We start from the raw sequence: 23,749 nt of genomic DNA, 5'->3' as shown, positions 1-23,749 counted from the left end.
GATCAACACTCCCACCCAACTTGATGTCATCTGCAAAATTACTGAGGATGCACTTGATCCCCTCATCCAGATCATTGATAAAGAGATTAAACACAACTGGCCCCAATACTGAACCATGGGGAGCACCATTTGTGACTGGCCATGGTAAATAATTTTTTTGAGATAATTTTCAACTGATTCAGTGTAATAGTTTTTGTTGTAAGAGCCTCTGACACTTCTGATGAAGTAGTTTTTTATCATTAATTTTTATCTGAACTATTTAAAGAATATATTTCTGCATTAGAGCCGCAAAGATGATTAAGGGAGTGGAGCATCTCCCTTATGAGGAAAGGCTGAGGGAGTTGGGTCTCTTTAGCTTGGAGGAGACTGAGCAGTGACCACATTAATGTTTATAAATATGTAAAAGATGAGTGTCACGAGGATGGAGCCAGGCTCTTCTTGGTGATAACCAATGATAGGACAAGGGGCAATGGGTTCAAACTGGAACACAGGAGGTTCCACTTAAATATGAGAAGAAACTTCTTCTCAGTGAGGGTGACAGACACTGGAACAGGCTGCCCAGGGAGGTTGTGGAGTCTCCTTCTCTGGAGACATTCAAAACCTGCCTGGACACCTTCCTGTGTAACCTTGTCCAGGTGTTCCTGCTCCGGCAGGGGGATGGGACTAGATGATCTTTTGAGGTCCCTTCCAATCCCTAACATTCTGTGATTAAGGAAGTTGGTATCCTGGATTTAGTTTTTTCCAGGAGATATCCTTTGTTCTATCTTAGGCTTCACGTTTGTTTTTAACAATCTCATCTCAAGAATCTCCTGAAGAAAATTCTAAAGAAAAATAAATCTCTTTTGCGCTTTTTGACTTAGTAAAGCATTAGTATAGTATTTTAATGTTTCATAGAAAATGCTTCATTTTGGGGTTTTGCTTGTGTCTGTTCAGGGAACTAAATAAACTACTTAAACTAGATTAATAACGTTTAGATTCCTAAAATTTACAGTCTCTATTAGCAATATTAGGTGACTTGAATTCCATGGTAAGAATTTAAAGATCAGTGTTCAGATGCCTTTAAATCACATGGATAAAAACAAAAGAGAAGGCAAAGTTCTTTTCTCTTTGGTTTTGAATCTCTTACAATACTCCATGTCACATTTTCCAGCTTTTTTTCAGCTAAAAAATTATAACTTTCAAAAATGAAAATAAAATTTCCCATTACATCATTTACCTTCAGAAACAGGGGCATTGAGAAAAAACTGCCATTACGGAGCATCCAGTGAGTTGCAACTTTGGTCCTAGTGAGGCAGTTTTAACTATCATGTATGGAGATTTGGTTGTAGTCTCAGAAATACAAATGAAGTAGCATGCCTGAAGGAATCATTGCAGTTCTGTATGCACATGGAAGCTGACTATGAATGTGCTTCTGGTCTACTGTAAATGGAAGGTAAAATATATGTGTGTGCATTTTAAACTACTGTCCCTGGATTTTACACCTAAGGTAATTTTCTACCTTACATTTGGTGTGTGATGGCCATGCCTATATAATGATACAAATGGCTTAAACGATTTATAACAACTTGTTACACTGATGTAACTTTTTATGGGCTTGCACCCAGTGCTTGAAAAGTGATTGAAAAAGCATATTTGAATAATTATTCTGTGCAGTATTTTAGGATAAATGAAGATAAACAGTATCAAGAGAAGATGTTTCCATCTGTCTGGTGGAATTAGGTAAAAGTACACTTGGAAGAATAAATTAGAATTTTTTTTTTTTTTTTTCTGCTATTAACCTGTTTATTGTTTAGTGTTGTAGGCACCTGTATAACTCAGACCATGTTTCTTACTGTTTTATTTGTAGCTAACAGCTGGTTACATCCTAAAGTGAAGTTACTTCTCTTTGCAACGACTGGACTGTGCTGCATGTTATTAGTGTTGGGCCTCCTCCTAGAGTTTACCTATAATGAAAAGGAAATCATTATTGAATGTTACACATCTGGAGCATCATAAATTAAATGAATTTACTTTGCTACAGTATTTCTCTCTGACTTGTGTTTTGAATTGATTGCAATTTAGTGATTGCAAAGTATTTGTGAGCTTAAATAAAATAACAGTTAATGATCTCTTCTCTTCTGCAGAAAATTACATCAGCAGTTTGAAATGTATAAGGAGCAAGTGAAGAAGATGGGTGAAGAATCACAGCAGCAGCAGGAACAGAAGGGTGATGCCCCAACCTGTGGTATCTGCCACAAAACAAAGTTTGCTGATGGCTGTGGCCATAACTGTTCGTATTGCCAAACTAAATTCTGTGCACGCTGTGGAGGAAGAGTGTCTTTACGGTCAAATAAGGTATGGAGTTATGAAAGTTTAGTAACAAACTTCTCCTAAACTCAGTATCTCGTATTCATTTCTTATGCACCCAAATCACATAGCTACTGAAACAGATTTTCTTTAAGGAGGTGATGATATCTGCTTTAGGGACTTTTAAGACATCTGTCCTAATTTCAAATAATTTCCGTTTGCAGATAGAGCTGTGACTATGGCTTTTAAGTTAATACATGCCACACTTCTGCTAGCAGACTCCTGAAAGTACAGTTTTTTTTGACTGGAAGACTGGTGCTCTGTATTGGAGATGGATGGGTCTATCTAGTGATGCTAAAGTTGAAACACCACTTATTACAAGTCAGATGAAAGACTTTTTTTCTTTTCTGCTTGTCCAGGGTCTTCTGTACAAGATTATTGTAAAATTAGTGTTAAAACAGTATACACAATATATTATGGAGCTTTTCGGTCTTTATTATCTATTACACAGATGCACATAGGTTATGTATATGTACATATAAATATGCATGCAAACATCAAAATATTTTTAGAAAAAAAAATAAATGAAGTAACAACATAGTTACAGCTAGTATACTGCTGTTTGTAACAATAGGTAAAACAGCAATATGATTTTTTAAGAACTTGGACCATAGAGTAGAAAATTCAGCAGAACTGAAGTAGTCACAGAAGACAGTTCTGAGGTCAGTTTATTCAACGTTTCAGATAAAGTATTCACATCTGATACACGTCTCAGATTCTGACAGACACTTGTAGAATACTCATGACGAGACTCAACACATCTTATGCTAATCTTCTGTTGAAACACATCTTTTGTAAAACAGCACAATATTTTTTTAATATTTATTGATGTAATCATTTTTTCAGTGTAATTTGTTTCCATAAAACTATTTTTTTCTGTAATATGTTCATTGTAAATACCATGCAATCTGAAAATATTACCTTAATCTTCTGGAAGGTAGAACACAATGGTATAAATGTTATAAATTTCTTTGTCCAAGATTGAAAGGTAGGCTTAAATAATGGAATCAAGTTTTGGATTGACACAGTATAAAATAATTTGGTATTTCCTGATTATTAAAGTAACCAAGATCATGCGTAAATCTCTTAAACTGCCTTGGATTTTGTTAAGGTAATTTTAAAATTTTGTCCTCAGTAAGCTCACATATTTTTATTGTTTTTTAATAACTAACTAACTAACTAATGTATCTGGTCATAAGAGATACAATACTGTCTGTATTAATTTAAACTGATTATAAAAGGCAATCAGGACAGATATTTGAGTGTATTAGGAGGAAGGCTTCATCTCCTAATGAAGCGTTCTGATATATCGTTTGGACTGTCCCCACGACGGCTCATGTAAACCAGGTATTTGTCTGACTTCTTTTGACAGATTTCCAATGAGATTCTTCCACACCCTCTTAGATAATTCATTCCACTGCTTCACTGTGCTCATCATAGAAAGCTTTTCTTACTGTCTAACTTAAATCTGCCTTTCTCTAAGCCAGCTTCTCCATTCAGTTTTATGAGTCCGTTCTGCAACTCTTCGCAGTTGGCTTTTTTCCTACTACTGTTGATAACTGAGTATGATAGATAAGCTTTTCTGTTTCTTTTTAATTTCTTTTCTAGATAATTTATGAATATGCTGGACAGGGAATCTCCAGACAGATCCTGCTTGAGACTTCACTAGTGATACCTCTCTCTTAAAAGACCCCCGACCATTTATTCCTGTACTTCTTGTAATGTAATCAATTAAGTTTTGCCACCTTTTATTCTTCTTGTCAATGAAAGACTTTGTAATATGTATTAGTTATGTAGTTACATATTTTAGACTTGAGATGTTTTACACTGAATATCTTCTGATTTTAAAAATTTGTTACTGCTTTTTTGTTGTTGTTGACTCACTTTATAACTTCTCTTTCTGAAATATCAGTTTCAAGTATATCCTCTGGTGCATTTTGCATAAAATAATATTCTAGAGTAAGTATCTCTCTAATCACCATGAACTTGAATACAATAGATTTAATTCAGACACAGACTGTGGTAGTCTTCTATTTATCCTCTGTTTTATGCCTATACACATTATTCCATGAAAATCATTTTTGGTCTACCAGAATTCACCTGAATTCCTTATTTTCTGTTTTCCTTAATGGAGACAACTTCAACTTCTTGAAGGATGACTTGTAATAACTTCCTGTTTTAACTGTGCTAGATTTTCTTTGGTCTTTGCAGACATTTTTTTTGGCAGGTTACATATGTCTGATTTGGACCTTGTATAAGGTGTTTCTTAAACTGCTTGAAATGTTCTTTGATGGAGCTGTTTGATCAGTTCATGATTTTTATCATAATACTAAGTTTCAAGCCAAATTCCTGACATTTACACCAGATTCTGCCACAAAATAGTTTAGTATAGACCGGTATTAGCACCATACATCTCAGAAGATGTAGAATTGCAAAGAACACTTCTCTTTCAAAGGTCACAAGGAGGACTATTGCCTACAGGGTACATTCATGGTCATGAGTAGGGGCAGAGCATAAAAATGTTTGTTGTCAGAGCATTAGATTAGGATTCTCAGAATGATTGGATGATTTATTTGTTGTTTGGTTACAGTGCCTGAAATTTAAGCATTAAAATTCAGTTCAGGCTGTACAAAAATTATCCTTCTAGATCAAACAAAGAAAACTATAAAGGGTGGTGCTGCTGCTCTGTACTGCTTATCACCTTAGTGAATGGTGTATTCAGCCAGGATGGGGGCTTTAATTTCATGGGAGTAAGGGAGCTTGAACTGTATTCTTTTATCTTTATGAACATTTTCGGATTGATTGAAATGGAAATAACAAATCAGATGATAACAAGCCAGATGATAACAAGATGATAACAATTGTTCTTAGTAATTTAAGTACCGCTTATATACAAAATATAATACTGTTCTTTTTTAATTACATACTGATTTATATAGGTAAATGCACACTGAATGATGTAGTAGACAGCAGAATGAAGTTAATGCAGCTGGGAAATTTACATGCTAAAATATTGCACAAATACAGCTCCCAGATAGATACAACTTTGTGTGCAGTGAGTATAAATTCCAACAGCTCAGAATGCCAATTCATTAAGACCACATTTCGCTTGAAGAGGAAGAAGACAGTACTTGCCTGAAAACTTAATTAGACACATGCTGAATGCAACCTGCTATCACTTGCAGCCACTGAAACATCCTTCTCTTTTTATCTTTGAACATGAAAAGTAAGAGATTTTCAGTTTTTTAATCAGACATAGCAACTGTGTGTGAAAAACATAATGTATAAGTGGGGAAGTACTCTCAGCTCCCTCTGGTTCTGTGAAACCTTTGCATTCTGTTTATTTCTCTGGAGCTATGTTTTATTTTCAGAAAACCATCAAGTGCTCTTTGTTGAGTGATTCTAACTGCAGGACTTGCAGTGTGACCTTTCATATGGAGCCACAAACCAAAATTGTAGCGTGCTTGTGATAATGTGTAATCCATTTCATTCTGTTAACAATTGACCAGCACCAAAGAATTAGTCTGTCACAATGAGGATTTCTAAGTCACTAGGATTTGATATAAACTCAATAATCTCCTAGCAATCTTTTTTTTTTTTCTTCCCCAGTTTAGTCCTTGTAACACCTGTAAAATCTGATAACCTACAAATGTTTTAATCTTTCAGAGAAATCTCAGTACAAATATCTCTGAAATTCAGAAGACAATCTTATAATTAGAAGTTTTGAATTCACAACTGGAGGCTGTAAAAGTTATCCTCCTAATTAGAGTGAATGTTGCACCTCAATCTCTGCATGAATAGAGTTGGTATTATCAAATATATTACAGATTTCCAATCTGAAATCTGATCCTGATTATGTGAAAACAATGTTAATGCCTTAGTGAACATCTGTGGTTGTTAAGACAGCTATAAACAATGATCAGCTCCATTTTATTTTAGGTGATCACCCTCTTTAGTCGTTCCAAAGTTATACCCAAATCAATCAGGACTCAGCTACTTCAGCTGCTCTACATCATGGTCCTTAGTACTGTTCTTCCTTCCTTCCCTGGAACAGGGTTTGGCTGCCTGTGCTCCTGGGCAGCTCTGATGTGGCACAGCTGTGACCTCAGCTCAGCCCTGGGGAAAGAGCTGTGGGAGACGGGGCTTCGATGAGCTCTGCCGGGGCCTCCATCCCCTCGCTTGGGAGCTGCTCCTTGGCTCAGGCCTCAGCCTTGGTCCCTGCCTGAGCCACGGTGCTGCTGTCCCGGTCCCTTGCTGGCACAGGTCCGTAGGCTCAGCATCCCAGCTGGCCTCATCACCGTGGAACTGCTGGGGACCTGGATTCTTTGCTGACCCTTGTTACAGTCCTGGCCCCTACCCTGCTCCCCTTGCATGTGTGCTGTGGGACACAGCCCTGCTGGTGGGAGCACGGCCCATCTTGTATCACCTCTTGTACCCTGATCCTGGCCCTGGCCAAGCTGCTGACCCTGCTTGTGCCCAGACAGTGTAGAAGTAGTGCGCTGTCCCAGCAAAACACTTCCTTAAATTGCTACATTTGATACTAACAGTAAAAGCCTTACCACAACAATCATTTTGAACCAGGGGATATTGCACCTTTCCAACCTGTAAACTTTTCTTGCAAATTAATGCCTATCAGAACTGATATTCAAAGTCTGCATTTCTGTATTGACAGCTCTGTTTCTATTGATTCTTCAAGAGAACCCCACGCTTTTCATACAAGCTGTGTAGATACGATCATTCCCTTCAAATGACAACTGCACAAACTATTTCTGTTTTTAATTTTATTTATTTGAAACTATCTTAATTTGGTAGCTGTTTTGAATCTCATTAAGCAGCAGATGATGGTTTCAATTTTAAGAGAAGATAGGCACACTTGAACTCTTTGCTCTATTTCAAAGCTTTCAAAAATCTGAGAGGTTATTATGATCACACAATGAAGAACTTATAATTTTAGACAAACTGATAATTTTAGTCACTTAAAGTGAAAAAACACTGTTGTGAACAGTGGCTTTGACTCATGAAGTCAGATGCCAGATTGACCTTCTAACAGATTTCTTTTTTTTTAAAAGTTTAAGGTGTAGATATTGACTCATTCTAGATTTGAGATTGGGATGGAATTCCAGTCATTTTGCTAACATTTCTGTATGTCTGAATATTAATATTTCCCTGTAAAACTAACAGTAAAATATACTTGCATTTTCAAAGGGAACAGAACAAATACCACTGAAGTCTGACCAATTTGCTGTTTTTTTAGAGAACTTCTTCGAGAACTGAATTGAACAGTTTCTCAAATGTCTTTGGTGTTGAAGTGACTGACTAGACTGTCTCTCTTATGGTCAGTCATGTCACTACTTGCATTGTACTTCTCTGAAACCAAGAATGTTTAATAGCAATGTGGAGGAGGCAGCTGAGAAGCTGGAGGTAGTCTGAGGTGTTCAGTAAAGTGTGGTGGCTTGTCTTGAATTTCCCATGTCTTCATATTTCATAGCCTGTTTCTGAAAACAGACTCTTCATCCTGGACATTATTCGACATAGGTAGATTATGTGACCAAGTCTTGATTACTGTTATGACCACATTGTGAATGATAGGATTTGGAGTCTTAACTGTGCTTTCAAAGCCACCAATTTTTGGAATTACTACTTTGTGCTGGAAAGCTTACACTTACATGGTGAAGTGTTTGAGAATCTTCATCAGGCCATTAATTTCTGAGAAAAATCTTTCATCTTCTTTTAATATATAGTTTATAAATACATATATATACACTTTTAGTTGTTGCCTAGAAAAATCTTTCATCTTCTTTTAATATATAGTTTATAAATACATATATATACACTTTTAATTGTTGCCTAAATGGTGCTTGTATTTTGGGATAACGTTTGAGCTAACAGAGAGTGAGACTTCTACTGGTAATATCTTTGATATATGAGAATTATTGATTAGCCATGGTTTTTACTAATGTAGTCTGGGTTCTAGAAAATGTGAGTCAGTACGTTCTCCTTGCTTACAGTCTTATGATGTATTTAGTATCTGTTTTATCTTTTCTGTGATTGAAGTTAAGTCTGAGTTTTGGAAACTCTTGATTTGAGTCAAATTAAGATTTGGCAAAATGAGAGAATGATGAAACAGAACAGTATTACCAGATCAATATTTATGAGCCATTAGTTTCTAACATTAGAACCTCCTGGCACAAGACTGGGCGTTAGAAAAACTGTCTCAAAACTCTTAAACTGTCCTTTCTAAAACATACAGCAGTGTTGCAGTGAGAGTTTGATGTTTGTTTGTTTGTTTGTTTGTTTATGTATGTATGTATGTATTTATTTATTTATTTCTGAGTCATCCCTATTACAGGTCTGAATGTATACTCCATTGTGTTGTTATTTGAATTTGCTTTTCTGGTGTGAATTTACATTTCTTCTTGTGTATTATGGTTTTACTCCTCAGAAGTGTTTTAAAAATCCTCTTATCTTAGGTGAAAACAAAGTGAAATCAATTAGAACATAATTCATAGTGTGAAGAGATGCAGGTCATCTGTGCGCTTGCAGAAGACTATTAGAATAATTAACAGGAAAAATTTTCTATACATAATTATCACTTATGATTTGGCTAGACTGGAATACTGCGATAGAACAGCATAAAAGTAGTCAGGGCAGTGGGTAAATTATATAAGCCATTTTTGAAATAGAGGTAAAATTGGGAAAGAAATCCATATGAATGACAAAACAAAATGTGTATTTGTACTGTATGTAGGAGATAGTTATTTTAAAAGGGTAATATAGCTAGATTTTCTTCATGATTGAGAAAGAATAGAATCATAGAATAATTAACCTCTTGCTCAAAGAGTGTTGTATTATGAGTTTTCAGAAGGCCTTGCCCTGTTGAGTTTTGAATCTTCAGGGATGGAGACTCTGACCAACCAGTTCCAGTTCTTGACCACTCTCATGGCTAAAAAATGGAAGAAAAATTTCCTTTTATTTAGTCTGAATTTCCTGTGTTGTAAGTTGTATTTATTGCCTTTTATCCCATGCTTCAGTGTGTATCCTTGAGGAGAATACTGCACATAATACTAATTGTCACAAAATGACCAGACTATAGATTTTATGTAGTGAAAATTATAAGGAATTAACACTTTCAAAATAGCATAACTTCTAAGCATTTTCTTCAAATATTATGCACCTTATTTATTGTCTGCTCTAAAGTGTTAGGAATAGTGGTGCAGCGCAGAAGATGAAAAGCAGAAGATAAAACTGAAGACATTAAAAGTTATTACAACATTAAGGATGTTTTCTTAAGGATCTTGCCCCTTTTGAAAATTTGTATAAGTTTTAACCTCTTTTACCTAATATTTACCTTTTTCTTTCATTATTGATTGTTTTAGAGATGCTCCCATTTACTAGTTTGAAATATCACTGTCTCTGCCTCTCACTTTTGTGAAAACTGCTACCTTTACTTTTTAATTCAGTTTAATTTATTTAAAATCTTTGTCATGTGCTATTTTGCCTACTGTGTCTTGTTGGAGTTTATTTAATATTTTCTCGTTATTTTGTATTAAAATGTTGTATTTAATTGCTGTCTGCGTCCTTAAAGTGGGGAGCTGGTGTATTCTGACTTAATTGCTCTTTTGTGCTGTTACTTGCCTCTTCCTGCAGCTGTGAGACTTTCACTAAGAAAGCAACCTAATTAGGGATTTACAGTTTTAAAAGTTTCTTAGCCTCTGTGCTAAAAATACCTGCTTATGGATTATACTCCACTTCCATAGTAGGGTATATTTCATCAGAGATGAGGATGAGAAGTTGGGGCACTAGATGTTTCCATTCAAAACATCTATGAGCAGCTAGTGCCACTCTTATTGCAATGAGACAAGATGTGCTGCTAGGAAAGCAGCAGAACACCTGATGCTGTGCAGATAAATATGTCTTTGCACACAGAGTGATAATGCTTACAAGTCCTGTGATTTAGATAGCTTTCAATGATACATCCTATTTCTATAATTGAGAATGCGACCAAAACCCCCAACATATTTGAAAATACTTTGATCTTTTACCACTGTACATAAAATCATAGAGTAAGTTGGGTCAGATGGCACCTGTGGAGGTTATCTAGACCAATATCTTGCTCTAAGAAGCCTTAACTTTGAAGTTAGACCAGGTTTTCAGGATCTTGTCCAACTGAGTTGTAAAAATCTCCAAGGATGGAGAATTGTCTTTGGGCAATCACTTTTAGGGCTTAACCACTCTTGGGATTTTGTTTTTACTTCTGTCCAATCCAGTCCCCTGATTGTTGTGTTTTGTCCTTTAGCTGTGCATCTTTAAGAAAATTCTGGCTTTGTCTTCCCTATAGCTCACCTTTAAGTAGTTGAGGAATGCAAGTAGTTCCCCTGTTCCTGCACCCTTCCCTACCCCAGCCTTCTTCTGGCTAGACAAGCCTATTTCCCTCATCTTCTCCTTATATATTGTGTGCTCCACTGCCCTGACTGTCTTGGTTGGCCTCTGTTGTATTTTCTCCTATGTGTTTGTGTCTCTAGTATTAGAGGGAACCTAAAACTTCTATAAGAGCACAAAGTTATATGTCATATACGTGTCTGAACAACAAAGCTATAAAATGAGTTGTCACTCTTTCCTGGTGAGCAGTTGTATTTCCAACATGGCTAAGTGCTTAATTTCATGCCTAGATTTAGTCTCTGTGTTGGCATGTGAAATTAAGGTACCAGAAAAAAAAATCATCATTCACAAATATGGGAAATAGTTTTGACTGAAAGCATTTTGAATATTTTTGTTTTCAAAAGTATTTTTCCATTTTACAATGTTAGGCAGCTAAACAGTCAATTCCTTCAAGGAAAATAATAATAAATGGGAATGTTTGTGTTTAATATTTATGGATATGAAAAAGTGTAACTAACACAGATCTGACATGACATACAGTAAACACTTGTGACAAACTCTGTCACCTAATGCTTTGAAACTCCAGTATTTTAAAGATGCACTGAGTTACTAACATGCAGTTATGCCATTATGCACACCCTGTGTCTGGCTGCAGTGAACAGACGCTCTTAATTTCGCTGGACTCTTTGCAAGTGCCAAGGGTTGATGCATGCTAATCATTTGCAATGCTGGGGTCCAAGGCATGTAGAGCTAAATTCTGCATCCTTTTTATAAGACACTCCATTTGTTTTATTAAGGTAATTAGAAGATGAATCCCAAATTATTTTTATGAAAATAATTTTCTTTGTGCAATTTTTTTTGTACAAATATTTTCTTTGATATATAAAATAATCTCAATTTCACCTATGAAAGGATTAAGAAGATTATTAAAATGTCACATTTTTCATGAGATCTTCACCACTTGGGGCAATAAGACAGATATATATTAATTCCTTTGATATTTGTTTGTTTGTTTTACTAACAAATACTACTGCTTGCTTTCAAAATGAAAGTGACTCTTCCCTTCTTTGTCTTTTTTCTGTCCTTTCTTTCTTGCTTTCGTGGATATGAACTCCAGGAGGACAAAGTGGTTAGAGCCTTTTTTCTGTCTAAAGTTCCTTTCTTTTATGGGTAAACTGATTTCCTGGCCCACATTTGCTTTCATTTACACAGGTGTAATTCCTGCTGAAGGCAAGGGGAGTTACTGTCATTGAAATGAAAGCAATGTTTGGCATGAAAGGCTTACCTGTTTTTCAGATAACTTACTAATAACCTGTGAGTTGTTGTGAACATTATGCATGATATCCTGCTCTGTTTGCAGCTTTTGTGAGCTTGCTCCTACTTTTCCTTTAGTTTTGCAATATGATATGTGCACAGTTTAGGAAAATGAAAGAGGTAATTGTCTCGTAGGTGTTTCTTTTACAAAAATACAAACAAATTTTATTGAAGTGGGATAAAGTTTTTAAACTTAAATTTTATTAAATTCTCTCACCCTGTGGTAGGGATGTTTGTATCACTGATATGTATGCACTCAACATTTTAGCTTGTAACTTTTTTTAGCGTGGTAGTTTGGGTTTGATTTTAATGACAATACAATTAGATACCAGTAAGCATTAAGAAAACATTTATTTTAAACATTTAGGAATATGCCAGCAATGTCATGGAATTATCCATTAAGATTTAAATTATTTTATAAATTAAATGGTATGTAGGCATTCCTAAAATATAGTGCACGTATTGTATTGAGCATAATGTTGAAATAATGTTAGATGTTATGCATGTCACTGACACTTCATTTGTCTTGTGAATGTTACACCTACAGTAAATATTTTAATTAGATGTTATTTTAGCTATGTTTAGAAAGGGTAGTATAAAGCTGAATTTGAGAATAAGCCTGGATATATTTCAATATTTTACCAAATTAAATGTGATTTTTTTTTTTTTTAAATAACAGAGTTGAGAAAACTACCTGAGCTAGTGTAGATCTGCTCTTTGAAAGTCTCTCCTGTATTCTAAAGAACTGCAGTTACAAAAGTGACTTGCCCTGTACTGGTTGTAAAATAAGCTCCTATTTTAGATGGAGAAAAGAAATTCTTTATCGTTCATAGGCATTTAGTGAATGTATACACAGCAAAGTATTTTGCTACAATAAATAATTTTTTTTTCTAACTGATAGCACTGTCAAGGCTCTTGTTTAGCTCACACATATGGTTCAGAAATACATTGCATTAATACAGAAGCTGTAATCACCTGCTGCTTTTGCCCTCTAGGAAGAACATCCTAAATGGTAAACCCACATACTGGTCCCCCAGCCTGTTAGAGGGTTACGTAGTTTTTTTGGCCTGCATCATTAGTTTTTCACAATTAAAAGGCTGTGAACTCATAGAAGCTATGAAGTAACACCAATTCCTAGAATACAGAGGTAGCTGTAGGGTACAAAATGTAGATGAATAAAAGGAACAATTTTATTCTTGAAGAATTTACATTTGCTGTATAATCTTGTAAGTAACTGAGGCATGCTGACAGTATTCCCCAGTCGATTCATCAACTGGTGTCTGTAAGGTAGTCAATTACATTGTAGCAGTATCAAATCCTAAATTTGCTTGGAAAATAGGAGGAGTGAAGGAGGTAACAGTAAGAAGGTTGTATGATTATTTAGTCTTACCATGTACATGTGTTAAGGAGGGAGGGGACAGGAATTTCTCTGGCTAATCAACTAGTTAGGTTTTTCCATAAATAATTATGGTGCCTTGAGTTGGTTTATGTAATATCTGTTTCTGTTGATTTTGAAATAGATGTTTTGGAAGTCATGAAGGCAGAAAGAAAATAAGTATTTTAGATCAACTTTTTCTCAACTCCATTGTGAAGGAGGGACAGCAGTGGTATCTATCTTGCTATTTTAGTGCTAAGAGGAAGGTTAAAAACCCTGGTGTATTTCATGTAGATACCATCAAAATAGGTCCTTCAAAATAAACAGGATTTTTGAATTTTGTGTGATGCATTATTTACCAGTAGGTTAAGACAGTTAGAGAATCCTTAATGTTACTGATTATCCTTCATTCTCCAGTATTAGCATATCAGAGAAGATGTGAATTTTAGTATTTCTTAAGAGGTCTGTTCTGTATTTTGTAACCATAGAATGGCATGTTCAATCTACAGGGCTCCTAGATAAAGCTATGGAAACATAGTGACTGTTGGTGGTATGTTGACCCAATTAAACAATATGGATTTGGAAAATGAGGTGTATTCAAAGCATCACGTCTGTACGGAGTTAGAGAGCAGAAAGACATTTTAGTATGTCCCCTGCAAAAATCTTGTCACATTTTTTGATAAAGATTAATATTGCAGGGAAGAGCTGGGACAGCACAGGGTGTTGAATGATTGGGACAATCATGCACCAAACTACTGGTGCTATTTATGGTGGTGGGGAACGGAGCTGGATGTGAATTCTGACTGTGTTGTGATGTTGCAAAGGTACCATTAAACATGCACAGAAAGGAACTTATTTTACATACAAAAACCACTTTGGAGTGTAAAGATCACTGTGCCTTTTTCCACAAAGAACATGGGAGTGACTAATGAATGTCCCAGTCCTTTGTTAGTCTGATATCACAGTATATAAAGAAGTAGTTTTGCAAAATGGAGACCCAGATATGCCAGAAAGGAATAATTTATGTTAAGTTATAAAAGAGGAAGATCGTGTCTGAGAAGGAAACAGTTGATTTTTTTTTTTTTTTAATTGAAAATAGTGTGGTTAGTGAATTTTTCCTATCTTCTGGATTTTTTTTCTTCAAATAACACAGGTACATTTTCAAGATTTTCCTACAGTTGTGTCACTTATTAAATCAAAATGTGACTGTGAGGTATAGGAATGCGCTTTGAGAAACCAGAGTCAATTAAGGATGATTGAAATGAAACTTATTTCAAAAAATATTCACAGGATCATCTTCCTTTTACATAGATTTTGATGATTCTATTCCTAACAAAATAACTTTATTAAAATGAGAAACACCATTAGCTAGAGTAGTGAAATTGTATGGCTATATCATTGAAAATCATGGAAGGTCTAATTAAACAGATGAGGAACTAAGAAGTGCAATACAGTTTGTGTGAAAACATATTTTCATTGCAAATAGTTGAAAATGAAGAAGTAGTAGCATATTTTAATTCTGAGTGAATGTTATCCTGAATTTAAATGAAATTATATACTACATAGCTTTACTTGGAGGTAGTGGCTTTAAAGTAATCACTGGTATTTCTGGGGAAAACAAGTAGGGAAGCAACCTGATAAGGAAAGTTTTTTGGCAAGTGTTGGCAGCAGAAGACATGGTTCCTTCTGATTTAGGTTTCTTTACTTGCTGGTCATGATCAGGCTTTTAAAAACTTCGATAAAATCCCTGTACAGTGTATAGTTATGAACATTTGAGGTTTAAATACATCAGTTCATGTTTTGTTTTTCAAGTGTTCATTTTCTTATTGTTTGCTTAATAACTGTCTCAGGTACAGAGCTAAAAGGCCCAATTTTATGACTCCAGTTAGATGCAACTTAATTAAACTACATGGAAACGTTTGCAACAAGTGCTGTTTAAGTCAGTTCTGATGCGTCTGTAGGAGAGGGAAAATCTCTTGCTGGATTAGGCAATGCCTGTTGCTGATTGATAGTGAAATACGGCATGTTGTGGTTTGTTTGTTTGTTTGTGTTTTGTTTGTTTGGTTGTTTGTTTGGTTTTTTGTTTGGTTTTCCCTCCATCCCTGAAGTTGTTGATTGTTTCTCATAAAACTGGCGTCAACTGAAGAAAAAAAAGGAATGTATATGTGTGTTTATGATACAGAGAAAACATGTTTTTTAAAAGCTGAAGGAGAAAGGGGACTTCAGAGAAACTGTGATTCCTTCATGTTCCTGCTAGTGAGAGGAAGTCATTCTCAGTTTTCTTGCACCCCCTTCATTCAGCACTAGGAAGAATCATTTCCTGAGAAAGCACTGGTGGCACTGGAACCTGATCTGGAGTCCATCAGAGAAAGTGGAAAGACTGAACTACTTGCTATCAATCTCACAGATTCTAACACAGACCTGTTACTCAAACTGGAAGCAGAAATTTGCTTTTCATAGCTGTATTTCTGCATAGGTAATGAAACACTTTGCTCGCTGGTCATGATCTGGCTTCTAAAAACTGATAAAATCCATGTGCAGTTTTTAGTTATGGGCATTTGATGTTTAGATACATCACTTCATTTTTTTCAAGTGGTGATTTTCAAGGGACATGTTTTAAAGTGACACGAAATGGGCAATTCAGTGGAGGTTCTGATATTTTCTCTGTTCCTTTATCTCTCTTACTGGGTTCAGGAAGTTGTTTGAGGGAAACTGTTTTAATCTGCTACACATAAATCAAAACCTTCAACAGAACTATTTATAATTCTGTAAAGGATAAATCTGAGGAGCAGTGCTAGGGAACTGCCTCCTTGTTCTGTCTTTATCTCCTGTGCAAGTGGATAAAACATTTGAGACTTACCTTGACGTAAGTCTGCTACCTTTGTAATGTATACGTTTTGAAATACTTCCGACACAGACCAATAGCTTGTCTTTAAAAATCAAGTCTTCAACCTTCACCAGTCTTAAGAACTTGCAGAATTTTTTAAATGAAATCTCAAAGAGTTCTCTAAGCAAATTCAGAATCAAATGTATTTACTGAATAGTTTACGAGGTTAATTTCCCTAATATCTTGACTGACTTTGTATTTTTATTTGAACTTTAGTCATTAAATGAAATTTTAATAACTTTGAGATTCCTAGACAGAGTTCAGAAAATGGCAGTTAATGTTAGCAAACTTTTAGCAGAAGAACTTTTAGCAAATTCTGTATAAAATTATATCAGAAAAGATCAAAAGCAATCATCATAGAACATTATTCTCCTTCCCTTTGTCTTACTGCAGTCCCCAGTTTTCCTTCACCATGTTCCTCTAAAAGCATTTTGGAGACTTGGCAACTTAGACCTTCATGTCTGGGCCACTTGTCCCAGGCTGTTCTCTGATCCTATTTCTCATGTATCCATTTGCCTAATATTGTCTCCTTTATCTTACTGTGTTCGAAGCTCACTCTTCATCACTACAGAATGAACCTCCAGCAGCAGTAGGTGCTTTTAATGAACACAGCACTGAAAGCACACATTTTTTCTGTCTTCTGTTTCTTGGGGCTGGAGTGCAAAACAAAAAAAAATGGACTCTCTGTAAATACGTTTAAATACCAAGTTGCTTTCTTTTCTCTCTGTGAAAATTACCATGATGGCACTGTCAAATCATGTTCTCTACTCAAAAATATGTTACCTAGCTTTCAATTTTCACTATATTCAAGACTGTCATGATGCAATGTAATATGATGTAGTCAGTACACACACGTATTGTTAAAGTTGCAGATTTAAACTTGCAGATTTAAACTTGCTTGATATCCTTATGAAGACCACACCTAGTCAATGCATCCTACTGATGGCTAAACTGACATACAAATGTTTTCCCTAAATTAGCTCCCATGTATTGTTAACTTTGCTGGCCTTACTGTCATACTAAGATACACTCTCTGTTGGCCATCACAGTCAAGGAACATAGAGATTACACTACACTGTAGTCCAACTTTCTATTAACTTCTCTGAGCTGCTGAAGAACTTGGGGGACAAGGGGAAGGAATGAGAGTTCCTTTTTTTTTTTTTTTCTCCCTTCACCGTAATGCCCTTTGCCCCATTTCCTCATGCACAGATAAATGACACACACTCCACAGTGTTCAAGGAGAGTGTGTGATCCTAGGAATTGCCAGTCTCCTTTTCCAACTTCTCTTGTAATTGAAAGTTATTTGGAAAATAAAAATAAAACAGCTTCATGACACAATACAGCTTCAAAATGGTTTTAAATAGTTCAATCTAATGACTACAGGGGGTTTTATATCTATGTAGTGAGACTTCACTTTTGTTAGCAGGGTCCATGCTTGGAGAACACTGTCAGATATGTTTTTGTGCTTAAGAATAAACAGAAAACTAACTAGCAGAGTAAGTCAAAAAATCTTTTTAGAGTCATATATGTACTTAGATGAGAAAGAGTTTATGTGCCCCAAAAATTTTATAATTTTTTCACCTGCAACAGTTACTGTATAAGGTACTAGTTCCTCCTATAAACCTTGTCCTGTGCATGTATGCTGTGGTGTTGTAATTTTATAGTACAGAAATTAGAAGTTGTTGGTTTGCTTTTAGATGGTACTGACTTTCCGAAAAGCCTTATAGTTGATTTAGAGTGAGCCTGATGGAATTAGAGGGGCTGACTTTCATTCTGCTAACTATTTCTCCTATTCTGAAAACACTAGAAATTTATCTTCTGGTCTCAAACTGTGCAAAATAAATCCATTTCAATTTAAATTCTTCTTTAAGCTATCCTATAATAATCTAGTGTAAGGAAACAGTGTAATAACAATATATACTTTATCATATCAACAAATTTTCACTTTCATGTTTGTTGAAATTAATAGAGCTATTTGCAGTTCTGGAACCATAAGATGAAACAGTTCTTGAGCAGTAAGTTATTTTTGCCACCTCTTGCAATATTCAGAAACCATATCATGTGCTATTAAGTTCCAGGTGTAGACCTTTATCAAAGGTAGCTCAGCAAATTCCTTGTCTCAGTCCCGGGTGTGTAACAGCACACCTAGGACTCTTTGGACACAGTTAGACATTATGGCACAGCGGGGGATGGTATAAATGTTTAATTACCTAGATTCAGCTTCCGTGGCTGGAAACCAGTGCCTATATATATAAATAATGAAGACATTGTTAGTAATAGAATAAAGCAGCAAACCTCCCAAGGTGCATGTTTGTTTGTTTTTTGTTTTTTGTTTGTTTGGTTTGTTTTTTTTTTCCCCTCAACTGTTTACTTAGAGCTTTATTTAACTAGTGTCTTCAAGGAACAGTTTATTGAAAGGTTGAGGAATTAAATGAAAAAGGACTTGCTTTGGGTTTGTGTTGTCTGTTGTTTAGATGAAAAAAGAAATTTGTATGGCAAGCATCTGTTGATATATCAAATATTCGATGCACAGGCAAGACAGTTATTCAGCATATTATGAGTGACTTTATGTAAACCATCAAACATTTGACTTTAGCACATTCATGGAGAAATTTAAATAAATGTGAAAAATGCTGTCTTTAAACAAGATGTCACCTGTGAAGTATAAATAGCAGGGTATTTGAAAATTAAAAATTCCTTGAAGTATCGTAAAGATGCCTTCATTCAGCATCAAGGAGATCTATGAAAAAGCCGGGATTTCAGGTAGCTAATTCAATTTCAGTCAATTGATGTGTGCTAATGTTTGTAGTTTTTTTGAGATTTAGTTTCATCTAGTTCACAAGTTGGGATCATTTTAAATCTGTAAGAAAAAAAAAACCCTTAGCTTTCTAAACCAAATACATTAAAAAATTAACAGAAGCTCTGTTTGATGTTGTGGATAATATGCTTTCACAAAATAAATCCCTAGAGTTTTTTTATACTGATAGAATCTTAGATGTATCTTTATTAACTGAAATTAAAATAAATGACTAAGATTCTAACTGTACAGGTACACCCCTCATTTGTCTTTACATGTTTAAACTTGGGCAGTGTTAATCACTAGTGTTCATTTAACCTGTTCATCTTTCAGTTTCAGTGTAATTGCTACATAACTTCAGAGTCATGACCTGGTTAATTAAGGTGTTCTTGGTCTCAGATACTTGGTCATGTGATTATGAAAGATGATATTTATTGTTGTTAACGCTTTGGATTTCTTACAGTTCAAGGTAAGGAACGTGTGGTATCTTTCTAAGAGGTCAGAATAGTTTTACCTCTACCTTGAAAACAGGGTTAAAATGCTTTTTTCCTGCCAACGTGTACAAGTGTCTAGTTGTCTGTTTGCATTCAGCATTAATACTTTTTTTAAACTCTGACACCATGATGATGACATATATTTTTTAACATTATGTTTTTACTCTGTACTTGGGAAGGAAATTCCTCTAACTCAGCTTTAATTCTTTTTTAGTTTTATCTAATCCTGGCTTTGCTTCTTTTTGTCATGACCATCACTGGGAGAGCCCAAAGAAAACTGTCACTGTAGTGGATGTTTGGCCTTAGTCATTTGGGGAGAGCATAATTGTTTGCATTGCTATTAAAATATTTGTAGCAAAAAAGTAAAAATCTGGTTACAATTTAGCCTACAGAACCAGACAGCAATCTGAAGTGCACATTAAAAATGTCTAAAAAAGTTAATTTTTATTCAAGAGAAAGTACTTTATTATTATGGACCATGTTGCAAAGAGATTTTTTTTTTCTTTTTGGTAATACATGTCTCTGGGCTCTTTCTAGATGAATATGAGTATTTTTTTGGTTTATAGCTTCTTCATGGACCTATCTTAAGTAGCTACTTATAAGAGACTTTGAAATAAACAGGTATGGTCCTGCAACAGTAGACTTCTGTAATTTTGTTGTGCTAAAGGCTTAGTAAAATACCATAGATATATTTTGTATTGTGAATAGCATTCTGATACTTCTGTTGTAGTTGTGTCACAAATTTAAAGTTCAATTTAAAGTAAGAACAAATCCAAGAGTATTAGGTTTTTCTTTCTCCTATAAGTTTTAGCTTTTATTAACATTATTTATTAATACTTCATTTTAATGTTTAGTACAACACTACTAGCACAGTTTATCTGGGTATTATTTAAGGAAAACATTGTGTAAATTAAACACGTTAACCATTTTAGTAAAGATAAAAAGACATGATCCTTGTTTTCAGTTATCTTTAAATAGATATACTTTTATTTACTGGTTACCATTCAGATAAGTATGGGATTCTGTTAGTCGAAGCCTCCTATAGAACACAGGTGACATACTGAACAAAGAAGGCTTTGAACTAACTGGGTCCTTCAATGATAAAGATCCCGATCTCAACATAAATGTATTTTATTGGCTCTGTGGAACACATCTGTGCAGTGTATGTCTCTCAGAAGTGATCTGCTGCAAGGTATTTTAAATCACAAGTGTCGTAAAAGTTCTGTGATCAGTCTTTCAGATCTCTGTGTATTTTGTCAAAAATATTCCTAAATAAATAAATAATAAAAAAGATAACTAGAGAAGTATGCATTTGATTGGAAAGCATGCAGTGTCTAAGCCAACTGATAATAATGGTGCTGTAAATCTGAATGTAGTCTGCAGTGATGAAATTAGCAAGCACAGGAAATACAGCATTCAAGGACGGTGACTGATCCAAACCCACAGCCCTAATGTGCCACCTTGTTCCTGTCACTGTGATAATGCTCTCAACAAGTGAAATGTTGTACTGATCTACTTTTCTCTAGCCTCTAATTAGCTTGGGAAAGTTTTCTTCACATCTGTTGGTGTGGAAACACAGAGCTAGATGACATGCACATATTGTAAATTTGTAATTTACATTGTAAGTATGTGTGCATATGCCTGCAGTAGTTCTCACAGCTGATGCTGAATTTGAAGTGTCTCTAGGCCAGAAGGAAGAGAATTGTGTATAAATCTGTGAGTTTCCTCTTATTGATCTCTCCAAAGCTAGTATTTCTCACCTTGTTACCAGCAGTCCTGCCACATGAGAAGGAATCCAACACTGAATTTTGGGCATTAATAGAACTCAAACACATTTTATTTTTAGACAGCCCTGATGTAGTTTGGAGTGTTTTTTAAAACTACTAAACATGAAGCACCCTTTTTTGCTCAAAGTGAAAGTACAACTCTTTCCATGTACACCAAAATAATTTGGTCCATATCTGATCATATGCTTCTATTTTGTTACAATACACCTTAAAGCCATCCTTCAGAAAGTTCATGATATCATATGAAATGTAATGACTTGTCTAGTTAGTTCTACCACCCTCCCCCCGCTACCTCCCCCATCATATGCAAACCGTGCAGTGAGATCTTCGATATGCCTGGTCCAGCCAGGGAGCCGTGGCTATTATTCTTAAAGCCTGAGGAGATGCTAAACCTTACTGAGACTTGCCCCATATATCCCAGACTTTACTAGATTCTCTATAGTTAATTAGAAAGCAATTCCAATCATGCTACTTAGACAAGGACCTTAGTTGTTACTATTTTAAGTTCATAAAAAGTAGTTTTACTGTGGAATAGAAACTTTGTCTTTCATCCTTGTAGTTGTGTGTGATCATGTTCAAACTCTAGTTATAGTTGTATGAGTGGTGATGCTAATTTTGATGTGAGCAGTTCCTCCTCTGTCTTATGTGCCATATACTTATGGGAAATTAACTTGTCAAATAGGACTGAAGACGTAACTGATCTCAATAAATTCTGCAGATAGGTCTGTAGTAGTTAAAAACTATTTGCCTTTCCAATCATGTCAGCTGAGTTCCCAAGGAATCCTTTAAGTTACTGAGGTTTGATTTCATCTTCATCGTGTTTAACAATCAGTGAAATTGCATAAATGTGGGGTTTTTTTTTTGCCTGTATATAATTTGAAGAAATCAGCCATCAGAACTCTGAAATTAATGCTATGTCCATGTGAGGACCCTGATCCAAAGGGATAAAAATGATGAACATAATTAGTTTTCTTGGTGTTTTTTTTTTTTTTTTTTTTTTTTAACTAGGATGACTTTGGTGAATTTATAAAAAGTCATAGAAAACTTAGAAAAGTGCATATCCTTACTCTTTAGGCTTTATAGAAGGCACACTCCTCTGGTTATCAATTTAAATATTTTACTGTTTTCTGACCCTTAAAGAAGTCTTTTTGTCTTTTCTGATAGGACATTTGAGGATGCTCAGGAATCTACCATGAATACATGAGAAGAAACTATGCAGTGTTTTGTTTTTTTATGTTCCTCTTGTAAAAGTTGCAAGTGTGCATACTTTTTGCTTTCAGAAATCAGAGCAGGTGTGCATTTACTACAGTGAGGTTACCTGTCTGTGAGTTACTCTCTCAAAACCAGTGTTATTCAACAGACATTTTTCAAGCAATATAATTCTGAACCAGATATAAGAAAAAAGGAATACTATCATATTGCTTCAAAACTGATGACAGAGTTTCCATTCTTCAACTACTATTAGCTGATTTGGAGTTACAGCAGGATACAGCGGGCTATAAATCATATATCAGCTGTGTCATGAGAACATGTTTTTCAGATTAGGCACGTTAACATTGGCAGCCTTTTTGCTTTTAAATTTAACTAGTATTGATGTAATTTTTATATATATATATATATATATATAAAATATGTATATATATTATTTCCCCTAGAAGAGTGCTTTCCTTCCCTCATTTCAAAACCTGAGTCACATAGAATCAGTCTTTGGGAGTTTTATCTCTTAGTGGCAGTTTACTTTAAACAACTTTGCCTTTGCAAATATAGACTGTAGTGGGGGGAGCCCTTGATCTTTCAGATTTTCTTTTTTACAATTTACCATTAAAAAAAATCTTTCGAAATATTATCGGTGTATATAAGTGTATTTTGAAGGATGGGCTGGAATTTCAGTTCTAGAATCCATGATGGTGAGCTCATCTTTATAGGCTCAGTTACGGTCGTCCATTGCATTAAACCAGGAGGCAGTTTACTGGCCTAGTCATCATCTGTCAGTGACTTTTAAACATTTTACTATAACTAGTGTACTAATTGTAAAAACCAAAAACCAACCAAAAGACAACACAAAACTTTGTCAATGCTTTTATGACATCAAAATTAGGATTTCAAGCATTTGATTTCTTTGTACTGGCAGATCAGGAAAAAAGAGAAAGAGCATTCAAATTAGGGAATAAAATTTAAATTATTTAAGTATATTTTTAGTCAATTACAGAAAAAAACCCCACTTTATTGGTTCTAATTTGGAACTTGAAAGTTCCTGCTACTGAATACTCTGATAACATGAGCTGTGCAACAGAAATATAAAGAAAGGTCTAAGTTTTTTGCTCACTTTATTATACTTAAATGAGTCTTTTATTTGGAACCAGCTATTTT

The 23,749-nt window shown here is 35.0% G+C and overlaps 1 protein-coding gene across 18 annotated transcripts in view; it reads left to right on the top strand.

The window, feature by feature from the left end:
* The window catches only part of RIMS2 (regulating synaptic membrane exocytosis 2), a gene marked incomplete at its 5' end in the record, with an annotated part of 471,635 nt that overhangs the window by 87,450 nt on the left and 360,436 nt on the right, over positions 1 to 23,749 (top strand). For 9 of the 18 annotated variants that reach the window (XM_082045213.1, XM_082045206.1, XM_082045230.1 and 6 more), the window contains one exon: positions 2,124 to 2,334. In XM_082045213.1, the coding sequence (XP_081901339.1) occupies positions 2,124 to 2,334 (211 nt within the window). Of the gene's footprint in view, positions 1 to 2,123; positions 2,356 to 23,749 lie in introns of all 18 variants that reach the window. The other 9 variants (XM_082045234.1, XM_082045211.1, XM_082045209.1 and 6 more) reach the window with 1 other exon arrangement.

Source organism: Streptopelia decaocto (genome assembly GCF_964273445.1).
Source record: "Streptopelia decaocto genome assembly, chromosome: 2".
NCBI classification, from domain to species: domain Eukaryota; kingdom Metazoa; phylum Chordata; class Aves; order Columbiformes; family Columbidae; genus Streptopelia; species Streptopelia decaocto.
Note: the sequence above shows the minus strand (reverse complement) of the source record. Positions and strands in the feature narration are given on the sequence as shown.